General features: G+C 40.2%; 1 protein-coding gene across 2 annotated transcripts in view; it reads right to left on the bottom strand.

Moving 5' to 3' along the window:
* The window catches only part of neurl1aa (neuralized E3 ubiquitin protein ligase 1Aa), a 70,289-nt gene that overhangs the window by 43,047 nt on the left and 14,338 nt on the right, over window positions 1-12,904 (bottom strand). Inside the window, exon 1 of one of the 2 annotated variants that reach the window (XM_056372422.1) lies at window positions 468-712. The exons of the other annotated variant lie outside the window; for it this stretch is intronic. Within the exon in view, the coding sequence (XP_056228397.1) occupies window positions 468-501 (34 nt within the window). The 5' untranslated portion in view covers window positions 502-712. Of the gene's footprint in view, window positions 1-467; window positions 713-12,904 lie in introns of those variants that run through there. 2 annotated transcript variants of the gene reach the window in all.

Raw genomic sequence — 12,904 nt, 5'->3', positions numbered from 1 at the left:
AGCTGCACACAGTGTCTCTTTATTAATGAGGGGAAACCACACCACAGCACAGAGGGAAACTCCACAACTTCCCATCCTTCACCGAACGTGACACGCTCGCGCTCCTTAGCACATACAATGTAAACAGTTTAGTACAGTCTCATATGGGATATAGGTCTCCATTAGAGCGCGAGAAGGAGCTGACATCCTGTTCGCTACGACGAATTAATCAAAACACAAGTGAACACAGCTGCGTGTCTCGACACCTCTATTCTAATTGGCGGAGTGACGTAACTGTGACCAAAGAATAGGCTATAGTAGCAATATGGTACCTGATAACACAGCCTGTACTGGCAGCATAGCTAATAGTCGTCAGTGAATTAAACATTTAACCACATCAAATAACAAAGATACACATTTAGGCCTAACCAGTGCACCATGTATTTTAATATAGACCTCAGAACACAACCACAAACACTATGCCTTACCGTAAAAGGCATTTCGCGTTATCTGGCCACCCATTGTTTTATTCCTTTACAGTCCGCTTATCGCTTGAATGGATTATTCAGATGCTCTCGTTGCACAGCACAGCGCTCGTGACATGATTGCACGTTTGCAGCCAAAGGTAGCCTATCACTTCTCTCCTCCGAGTAGATGCAAACGCTTGGAAAGACAGGACCCACACCTCCGTCTTGTGAGCGCAGGGACACATCCGTGAAGGCAACTCCCCCCCCTTCATTCACTGAGCGCTCTCTCCGCCCGGGTCCCACTCACTCACACTAGCATTTACATAAAAGGTGGAGACTCTGGCTGAGCGCTTTTAACGCTGTCACTGCCGCGACTAGCTGCCAAACCGTGGGGTTGCTACATATGGAGAGAGAGTGAGCAGGAAAAATAAACAAAATATATCATCATCACATGTACGAGAAAGATGTACACATGTATAACATGTATTTCATAATAATAGAAATTAAATTAATGAATTGGATTATACAGTAGGCTATATGTAGGCTTTCTTCCACAAAAAAAATTAAAAGAGATAGGCCTACAATGTGAGGCTAAGTATGGATCCAGAGCCTCAGGGAGCAAGTGGTCACATTCTTTACTCTCAGCACTCACTCTTTCACCTTCTGTACTTCCTTATGCGCCCCAGGCCCCCGGCAGACAGACTGGGTGACCCCTTAAGAGTAAGGCCTCTGACTCAAGTTGTCATCACGTATCGGCGGTGACCTCACAGTCCTCAATCTCAGACACCACTGTGTTAACTCTGAGCCTGAAGCTGCAGGCTCTCAGATAATGGTACTGTTAAGGACAGGGTGAGGTAAACTAGATATTAGATACTAGAATTAGTATTAACAAAAGTTTACTAAGTGAATGTGAAAGACGGCATGATAAAGCAATGAAAATATTAAAAATATAGCATATATGTAAAATGATATTGGTTTTTAGGTGGGCGTTTTTCAAATGGCTAAAACACAAGTCTACTGCAGGTTATAAACGCAAACCATCACTTTAAGCAGTTTTGTCAGCATAACATCAAGTGGGCCTGATGAAGTTCCAGAAGTGACAGTTTTCCTAAGATTCTGCAGTTATACTGGTCTAAAACAATTAGGCCTAAACACACCCAAAGAGGGGCAGGGGAGTTCCACTGCAGAGGTAGGAGGAGTGATATTTGCCCTGATATGTTCAATCTTTTCAATGAAGAAGCTAAGAATTCTGTCACGGTCGGCTGGAGAGGAAGCGTCTGCTGTGGTGGGAGGACAGTTCACAAGCTGATTGATGGTATTAAAGAGGACTTTGGGGTTGTGCACGGTGGCAGAGATTAACTGAGAGAAACACTGGTCCCTGGCTTACCTAACCTTACAGTTGTATTACGTAAGTAGGCAGTTGTTTGAGCAGCAAGTAATCAACCTGCATTTACGGGACTTCCACCTGCATCCAGCCTTCCTACATTTTCTTTTAATTTCTTAATTTATCCACGGGGAAATTTTGACTGTGGATCTTAGTCAAGCTTTTAGAGAAGCAACCATTGTCCAGACTGGATAAACATATCTGATTATATTTGAAAGAATGGGCAAACTGTGTGTTAAAAAGTGAGCGGAAGGACTGAGCTGTGTGTTTACTGAGAGCATGGAACTGGACCTTTTGCTTTAGGGGTTTTAAAGTAGCTTACTACGGTTTTAAGCAGGATACACATAGGGTTAGAGACAGCAAGATCTCTAGCGGAAAGGCTATTTAGATTTAAACCAAGTGTAAACACTCAGTGTAGTGTGTGTTCACAGTTGTGGGTTAGACTGTGCACATGTTGGAAAAAATTGTAAGACTCTAACATTTAAAAACTCTGTTCTTTCAACATGAAAGTTAACACATTATCCCAAGGTGGTGAGGTAGTGTTAATCTGGTCACAATAGATTATCCTAAATTAGCAACTTTTTGTATTAGGTATTTGTAATGTTCATTACCAAATGAAAGTGGGAGATAACGTAATTACCGCTGTATATATGTACACACACACACACACACAAACACACACACACACACACACACACACACACACACACACACATATATGTGTACACACACACATATATATATATATATATATATATATACAGTGGTTATGATGGTTAAACAAAAAAGGTTAAACAGCAAGCCTAGCTGTATCTAAACCTATCAATACTAAAGCTTTTATAAATTATATATTGTTTAATCTGTCAAATTTCAAGTGTAAAAAGGAAAATTGTTGTTATACAAGGAGTTACAAGATCCAAGTTCATGCTTAGCGATGCTGATAGACAGATTTTGCTACCTTTGCACAGAGCCAGATTTGCTGTTTCCCCTTGTTGACAATCTTGGTGCTAACTGGCTGCTGATTGCAGTCGTACTTTTAATGGACGGATATGAGAGTGGTATTGATTTTCTCATCTAACTCTCCTCTGGAGAGCAAATAAATTGCAAGTAGAAGTGATGTATTCAGGTTCAAGAGCATAATTATTATCAGCAAAATGCACTTGAAGTACAAAAATAAAGGTGCTCCTGCAACGCGTAGCAATTCAGTGTTCCATAAACCTGCATGCAGCACTTAACATTCGTTGCTGGAGGAGGTCGACTTAATTTTAATTGTATCAACTTTATACACTGTTGGGTTGTTTAATCTATGAGAATTCATTCTATTTTCAAGCGAATTTCAAACCTCATCAAAAACAATAATTGCCTCTGAACTGTAAATTATACGTATCTAAAAACTGTGTACAGTGCTTGAGTAAATCAATGTCAATATTAATATCAATTTTACACCACGTCTGTCACACTCTGAGTCATGTATCAGTTACTTAAAATGATCAGTCCTTGTTTCATCGCTTGTTTTAAAAATGAAATATTGTATATAGAAACATTATACTTTTATTCAGAAAAGCAGGCAACTCTGGTTGTTAAAATGCAGCTACAAGTCATTTAGGGATATGATGAAATTACAAAGACACCATCCTTTTGTGAAAGGAACAGAGGAGTTTAATGAGTATAAAACAACTGGCTGCATGATATTATATATCCTCTGTTTATGTTTAAAGCATTACCCACTAAATTCTGCAGGTAAAAATATTTACATGTCCACATTTCCCCATCATGTTTAATGATACCGACCATGTAACCATAACAAATACTCAAGCCCGCCTGGGATGTTGATCAAAATGAAATCAGGACCACAACCTCAAGGTTCAGTTTGCTACATGAGACAATGTAGACACACACACATGGTGAGCACATTGGTGAAGACAGTTGGTGGAAAGCGCTCATAGCACAATGAGAGGCTAACCACATTTGGTTTCATGTATCACCTCTGCAGACAATTGTAAAAATCTGGGTTGAGGATTTTTAAAGAAGCCGAGTTGATTTAAGACAATGGAAGACATATCACACAACTGAAATTAGCGTCCTTATTGCATTCACTAGGAGATAAATCAGTACAGGTCAAGACAAAACGATTCTATCAAAAAGAATGTTGATAAATTCGATTAAGGATGATTAGTAACAGGACAGAATGAGCTCAAGTCAACAGATACATCTTTTTTATATGTTCTGACAAAACCAGCAATAAAACAAACACCAACAACTTGATTCTTAAGTCTCTCTAGGGATGACGTGATCACACTAAGGTATAACAGCTTTGCGTGCCACGGACATGGCTGTAAGAAAGAGCGCTGGCCAGACAAGTTTCAGGAAGAAACATCAGGCCGGGTATTAACATGTCATGTAACCTTGCAGATACACTCTACAGGAAGGGCCTGAAGTAAAGTGCACTTCCTTTGCCTGGCTTGATGTTGGTGCTATACATGAATACATTGCTAGAACATCCTTCCTTTGTACAGTACCTTTTACTTCCTTTTAATAATGCCTAGCCATCACTCTGTTAGCCTTAACCTTTGAACAAGAAAGCCTCCTTTGGCCCGCAGTCTTGATTGAGGTTCATCTCTCAGTCTGTACATAAAATTGCATTACATAACTCAGTCACATAATGCAGTGTGGCTCGTGGTTTGCAGCCGTTCAGCTGATGTCAGACAGGACTAGGCATACAACGTTGATATACTGCCTGTCTGACAGGTTACATGTTTCATGTGAATTCCATCCATATTTTCTTGTCTTAAGGGGACATCTCTGGCTAATGCCTGCAGCATCATCAGCAGATGTTTATTCTGCTCTGTTCGGTTTAGCTTTGCTGAACCATGGATGCTTAAGCTTTCTGACAATCCCTTTACAGTTATCTGGTGTCTGCACATGAATAAAGACTGCAGATATTTGGATGGACACAGTACATTAATCTGGAATTCTGAGAGCACATATGCTTTTAATATACAAAGAGTTTTCTCAAGACTGTCGTCACTGGAAAAATGACAGCACTGGTGTTTTGCTGAAGCACAAATTCGTGACTAGTGTCCGCTTGTGTGAATAATGACTGTTCTTTAAGTACCAAAGAAGTAGTGTGAAGTGGGCCAAGTCTGGCCCTTCAACAAAAACATTTGGCTCACTAATGAAAGCTATCATAGCTTGCATCATTTAAATCTACAGCAGATGACGATGTAAATAAGAGACTTGTGTAACAATCAATAAAGATTTTTTAACAACAAATGTGTCTCAAACACTAATAGGTCACAGTCTAATACATGGTGTGGGGATAGCAGCTTTTTCTAAGTAAACAGCAACAGTATTTTCATTGAATCCCAAATGAAATCGATTACAGTTTAAATGTTGTCGTGCAGCACAAAGCATGTCAGTTAGAGTTGAAACAATTAGTAACATCTTCAAATGTGATGATTTTTCTCTGTTTATATCACAGTAAACCCAATATGTTTGGGTTTGTACCGTTGATTGGACAAAACAAGACGTTTGAAGACGTCATTTTGGACCTTGTGAAACTGTTTTCTGCCATTTTATAGCAAAAATGATCAATTGATAAATTGAGATGAGTAATCTTTGTTAAGTTTTATTAGCTTCTGTTAGCATTAAACCTCCACTATGCCTGAAAAGGTTGTCCAATAGTTAAAGCTAATTGATGAATGAGAGTTCAGGGTGAGTGGTTGGGTGTACAAAGTGTCAAGTGACTTTGACACCAGATCCCACTGTTCAGATCCTGTTCCACACCAACAGTCAACACTGAACCTAAACTTGTTTGACCACAATCTATCCCTATATTAACTGAAAGTTGTATTGCCTAAACCTGATCAACGGCGTACTGGAAAGATGGCCGATCAGAAGTCGATTTTTATGAATTATTGTTTTGATGATAGTGGTTTTGGAAGACACTGAAGCCAGAATAGCTCACATTCATCTGTTTGGAAGGTTGGAACGGTTGTTTTGTTTTTTAGATGGAAGGTCCTTGTTACGCCGAGTTCCACAGCGTCGGGTTGCAGCTGAGCTCTGACTCTGTCCACTGGAAACGTTTCAGAAGTGCAGCATCTTGTTCTTAGTATCGTCTAGAGTTGTTTTGTGTGTGTATTTTACAAGCATAAATACACATTTTCATTTCATTTAGAGACGATAACAGATTCTTTATGGCTAGACTTGGATATGACAATCTTTTGTTACTTTTTACATTTTTGTAATCACTCATTTTAAATATCAAATGTGCTGAATGACAACAGAAAAAAGAAAAATCCATTAACCTACGTCGTCATGGTAACAATAATAAACACCAAGGTTGTATGAAGGGTCATGGTTTGGTTAGGACGAGGCACCAAAACTACTTAGTTAGGTTTAGGAAAAGATTGTGGTTAACAGAAGTACTTCCTTAAGGTTAGAGGACCTTTGTTGTCACGGTTACAATAATAAACACACGTCTGCGGAACAGTCAAGTAAACAAACATCGGATTCCTGTGTGAAAGTCCTGTGTTTTGTCGACCCATCCATCCACCCCAAATACATCTTAATGTGGAGTTTGTTGCTCTTTACACTACTCTAGGTCACTGTACAATAAAATAACTACAGGTCGTAATAAGCTGCTTGCTCAGGCGACCTACGGCCTTGTTTTTTATAGGAGGACATTATCATTAAAACACAGTGCTAGTGGTCACAGTGGTTAGGGTTATAGATAGGAATATCTATCTATCTATCTATCTTATATGTTTATCTTTCCCAACCCAACTATTTGTTCTTTTCTTCGATGTTTAAACATGCTGAGCCAATAAAGGTGAATCTCATTCAGGTATCTACTTCTTGTATGTTCAAGGTAACAGAATAATAATGAGAGCAAACTGGGAAAAGACAACAAAAAGGTGAAAATCCTCATTGTGTGTCGTCATATACGTGGGTTTGTTATTATCTTCTTAGGAGTTTCAAGTACTAACACTACTAACAGCTATATTTACTCAGTTCTAGTCTTTGACTTGCTAATTCTTTGAATAATGAAATCACTTTCTATGTGAACAGCCACTGGCTTGTGTTCTTCACACACCCACAGGAATTCATCTTGAGTTTAGACACAGTAAAGTAGTGGTTAATGATGGAGATGGAATTAAGTTACATATATATTTCACGTACTTATTAGGTTGTCACAATTTTAGCTGCAACATCTTTGACTGATTCTTCTTTCTCTGCATAAAAATTCAAGTTTTTCATGGTTTTGAAATCAACAGACTGCAGCCGTCAGCCATCATGTGGCTGCAGACCTGACATGGTGGCTGATGATTAACCAACCCTAATAGCCACATGTCCCAGCATGCTTCGTTTTTTGACAGCAGCTGGAGACCAGACCTGACCGAGGTTACCACGACAACCACTGCTTGAAAGGAATTACGTACGTCTAACAGGGATGCATATGTAAGCACACACAAACACTCACAGCCCATTAGTCCAATGAGACAGTGTCCATTAATACTAGCAATAAAGTGAGTAAAAAAGAAAAACAACAAATAGCAGTTTGGCAGAATAATAGCACAGCAGGGTGTGAGCTGTGTACCAGTATAGTATACCAGTAGACAGGGTATACAGTGTACAGGGGTGACAAAACATCCTGCCAGCAGAATGGGGCCTGCCATCTCTTTCTAAGTGATCTGTATGGAGGTGAAAGCGAATCTGGCAGCAGATGCCGAGCGGCGGGGCGGTCAGCAGAGTGGGTCTCCTACAGCTGGTATTGTCTGGAGTGCTGCTCAGCGCGTGTGTGCAAACAAAACCTCCCATTCAGCGGGGCCTCAGGAGTCCCATCACAAGGCCATTTGCAATATGAGTAACGACGGAACCTCAGAGAGATCCAGAAACAGGACGAGATGGAGAGAAAAGGGGGAGAGGTGGAGAGAATGTAGGAAACTGTGACACTGTCAAATTTTTTGAAAAAGTGACAGGATTGTTATGTAATGCAAAAAAGAGAAAATGAGAAAAATGGAAAAAAAAAAGAAGGGGGGGGGAATGTGAGAGATAGCAGGTAGGGGGCATTTGCACAGCTACTGCAGCAAGCATTGGAATAATGATGGTCTCCTCCTTTCATAAATCCAGCCTTATTGCAAATCCCTTTCTGTCTATTCTGAGACATGCCCTCAGCAGGTATTCCAGATAACTACACTCTTAGTTATTAGCAAAGGTGAAAGTTAGTTTGAGGGCAAAGGATGTCTGGTGTAATGCAGTACTTTTCATCAGAGTTGGAGCAGAAGAAGTGGGGAGGTGATAATTAGATCTGTCACTCTGCTTTAATATCTCTCCGAGCTGCTTGGCCCTGGGCTGGATTGTTGCAAAGAAATGCCTTATTGTCTTTGCTGCTCAGGAACTGAAAATACCGTTTCCATGTCTGATAGGCCGCAGCAAAATGTGCTGGTGAAGAGTGATGGACTTTAGTGCCGTATCACTGTGAATATGAAAGGACCTGAGCTGGTTATTTCATAAGGCGTACATGTTGTCCGGTGTATTTTCTCTGTATTAATGGTTAAAGAAGACGAAGAGTCTACAGCCAGGCTAGTGGCTCTTTGAGGTTGCTTCTGTCTAAATACAGTCTAACACTGACCGTGCTAGACTGTTCATGTTTGGCAGGTATAATGTTTACAATTTAAACCATCTTAATTCAGGGTGTTAGCATGCTAAAATGAGCTATTCAGCTATTTCAGGAGCCCTTTACTTCTGGAAGTCCCATTTATTTTTCCTAAAGTCAGTGTTGTGCAACTCACAGTTGGAGCATTTCTACAGCTTGGAAACAGCATGAAACTCCCCAGGTTTAAGTGTCAATCCAAATGATGAACAGCTTTGTAGAACATATAAGGTTCCATGATAAGACACTGAAGGTACAAGCTTTGTGAATGTAACATTTCTAGAGGGGATGTTAACTGTGACTCCCAATGTGCAAGGTGATACATTTTTACATGTGTATCTGCAGCAGTGACGTGCCATCAGTGCAAGTAAGGTAAGCAGTGCATATCCAGTGAAAGCAGAAAAATAGACATGAATTAAAACAATCCTTACATCTGATCTCAGAACACATTCCCTCGTCTCATTGTGCTTCACAACCACAGTCTGCGCGATGAGCCAGGAAAGGTTAACAATGCTGAGGCAGGAAAATACAGGATTCTGCATTGTCACTGGAGTGAGTCATTGTCAGTTAATGGTAAACATTTTTAAGATTACCTTAGAAGTGTTTTGTTTTTTTTTTTTAGATATATTTTTCCTCTATATTGCACATTTGATATGTTTAGTGTCAGTTCAGAGGAATAATCTTAATTCTTCCTCAGCCAGGGAGGAGGGCAGAAAAGGTGAAGGTGTCCAGGCAGAGAGCAGCAAGATGCAGCAGAGAGACTTTTCATCACAGGAAAGACAGGCAGCACAAAATCAGGAGACAGGAAAGGCCCTGAATTTAAAGGAGCTGTTTGTAGGTGTTTCTGTTTCCAGGCGCTGAATATACTCAGGTTGTGGCCGCAAACTCTGTAAAAACTGTAGAGCAAATTTGTGCAACACCACTCCCTTAGTGCATCAGGCATACAATCTGTAGATTAGTTCATTTCTAAATTCTTTGTTTTGATAGAGTTCAGCAGGTATGGTGACACATTTTGTTAACAACTGCAACAACAAAGCGTGTCGAATTCCCTGTTCTGCACTGTTCTGACTGGCGCCTCTGACCGGCCTCCTCTCCACTGCAACGGTGCCCCGAGGCTCATGGGTGTTAAAGCATTTAGAGCCATCTGCCAAAATTAGGGAGGCAACATAAGTTGAAATAATTAAAACTAAGTTCATCAAAGTTAATTAACATAAACCAAAATGATAATTACATTATCTTGGAGAGTCCTGCAATTCTTTGTTAAGTAAAAAAATAAAAATGGGAATGCATAATGGGGAAAGCCTTTCAGGACCAGTGCTCCCTCACGCTTTGCAACTCTAGTAGCGGCTTTAGAAGAGCTGGTAGGTGGATGTTTGTCATGGCGGATGGAGCCAGGCTAGCTGTTTCCTCATGTTTACAGTCTTTGTGCTGAGCTAAAGCGGTTGCTGGTTGTGGCTTCATATTTACCTCTAAGACATGGTACTGATGGTACTGATCCTCTCTTCCTACTCCAGAAATTCAACTAAAAAACAAAAATGTCAGTCTAACGGTGGTGCTACAGAGAGAAATAAAGGGGATCACTGAACCCAGTTGACTTCATGGCTGTAGTTATTGGGATATTTTGGTGCTCCGACTGACCGACCACTGAACTGACAGACCGCCATTGCCATCTCCACGGCAACGCCATGACAAATACATATGTCCAAAAAAAACAAAAAAAAGATTTTATGGGGAAACTCATTGTTTCCTGTAGCTCTCCCCTCTCTTACGGGCAGGGGTACATGTGGTTGTAATTCGTCCCAGAACAGATCAGCGAGACTTTTAAATTGCAATTCCGATCATGATGGGGTGTTTATTGTTCATTACATTAGATTAATATGGGGCAGCTGCTGCGTGGGGAAGCATGTGTATGCGTTTGCATGGATTTTCGGCGCCATCAATCAGCTGCTCTGCTGCTTTAGCGGTTTCCTAACTGTGCCCTCTGTGAATCAGCACTGTATCCCTCTGGACACCCACTGGCTCATGTCACTAACGGAAAGGTGGTAAAAGGATACTAACAGACACTGAGATAGATTACCAAAGCTTTCTTTTATCCATTTATGTGGCCCTCACTTTATCTTTCCTCTCCTTTATCACATTTACAACCTGTGTTCGTCTTCTCTCTCTAGGTTTTTATGCTGCGTTAAGATCCTTGAGGAGCTGGGTTGAGCTGAAATGAGATCAAAAGAAAATGGAGTTCTTGAAAGTGTTTTGATTGTCCCATAGAGCTGGCACAGCTCAGAATGAAAATTACCCCAGTCACTGCTTTTTATGTACTCACTAAAACGATAACCTTTTTAATTAGACACAGGAGAGGCCATCAAAGATATTACCCTGGGCTAATCTGTTCCTCTTTTCAGTTGGGAGCATAACAGAGATAAGCAGATCGAGGTGCTGTTTTTAGAGCATCTTTTCCTCTTGTTCGCACAGGTCAGACTTGAGCATCAATTTCTCTCTGGCAAGACTGAAAAACACATGAATATGTCTCATGCTTTGCTCCGAGCCTGGACGGAAAAACTGAAAAGAAAGAGTAGTCACAGGATTCAGCAAAGATCACAGACACTGTACAAGATGTGAGGCTGTAGCCGCGCACTCTCACACTCTGGATAACTGATTTACATGGAAATACTGTATGGTCAATAATAATGTTTTGACTAGTTTTTCCACTATTTTCCACTGCTGGAAGGAAAGAAAGAAAGAAAGAAAGAAAGAAAGAAAAGAATATATTTTATTTGTTTCTCAAAGTACAGATTAATGATTACTGTTTGTTCTGCAGGGGGTCCCCAGCAAAAAAGGGAATCATTTATTTTTGCTATAATTCCATTCCATCCATTCAATTCCATCCATAAGTAACACAATGACAGACTGTATCACTATTTTGTTCATGGCTTTCAAACACTTTTTTACGAGTGTCTTCTGAAATAGGTCCCTCACGGCGGCATGCGTACGGCCCTTAGTTGTCATTGTTACAATAATAAACGCGCGGAGTGTACCAAGAGAGGCATGCCTACCTTTGTTGCCACGGTTACGATAACGATGGTCTTGGCTTGGTTAGGTTTAGGAAAAGATTGTGATTTGAATTGAAATAAATACTTCCTCAATATTACACGGTCTTGATCTCGGTCATGGTTACAATAATAAGAATGTGGTTAACTCTGTCGAACGGTCGTGGATAATAGAAACAACATAAACTGCTACCTTCACATGGGAATGGAACACCGCTCTCCTGTGTCATATTCCTGTGTTGTGTTGACCCATCCATCCACCAGAACTCCTCCTGACATGGACTTTTTCCACTTTGCCCTTTTTTCCCCTTTGCTTCTGTCGTAGCATGCGACGGCCTAACGACGGCTTCGACCTAGCGAAAACGCAAAACGTAACTATGGGTCATAATCACCTTCCACACAAACGACCTATAGGCTTGTTTTTTACAGGACAGTCTCGTAATAAAACAACTACAAGCAAAAATCTTATCAAATGGGAGGCTGTGATTTAATTTGTGCCAGTTTTGGGGTCTTTGATGTGAAAAGGTTTGAGAGCCAAGTTGCTTTATATTGTCCTTGACTCGGCTGCGACCCAGCACAGGAACCAATCATCCATCCACAAAATGCTAAGCTAACAATACAATCAGTTCACTTTAAGATAATTAGTTTATTTTATCAATTCTATTTTTTCTTGACCAAATGCACTTGTTTGATGACAAGTCCCAAAAGAGTTTTTTCTTCCTGTTAATTCACTTGGATGTTCGAGCAGAACGCAGCATCACTGTGCAGAGTAATGTATGCACAGAGTTCGTTTTCACATTCATCTGTTGGAGGAGGAAAGTTTCTCTGTGCTCACTTTAAAGAAATTGTGATGTGAAAACTTGAAGCCTCCAGCGCACATACACTAAGAATGGGTGATTCAGTGGAGTAGGAGACATCTTGTGTCAAAGACATTTGCATATTCATAGATTCTGGACTGGATTTGAATGAGGGCGTAGGTTCAGTTTTATCTTTGGCAGAGACACTTTTTGTCGGACAGCTGAAAAAAATAATTGTGTATGTGCACTTGATCTCGACAGATCTTTTCTCATTCCTATGCACACATACACATACACATACACATACTGTACTGCCTGACTGCAAAAAGTTTTCCTTATTGAATATGTATTGGCTTATATAACTTGCCTGAAACTGGACTTGTATCATTATTTTTTTTTCTCCTTTTTCAAATGTATGTTTAAAAGTTTTTGAATGACAAAAATTTGTATCAAAACTTAATGTGATATATTTAAAAAATAATAATTTTCACAAGAAAATAAAACCCTGTTCTACTCTGTTTGAACCAGCTATCTGCTGTTCTGTGGCTGTGTCCTTTTAGTGTGTTGATTTGGGCAAC

The sequence above is a fragment of the Seriola aureovittata genome, chromosome 3, assembly GCF_021018895.1.
Source record: "Seriola aureovittata isolate HTS-2021-v1 ecotype China chromosome 3, ASM2101889v1, whole genome shotgun sequence".
NCBI classification, from domain to species: Eukaryota; Metazoa; Chordata; class Actinopteri; order Carangiformes; family Carangidae; genus Seriola; species Seriola aureovittata.
This window is presented reverse-complemented; position numbering and strand designations above follow the sequence as displayed.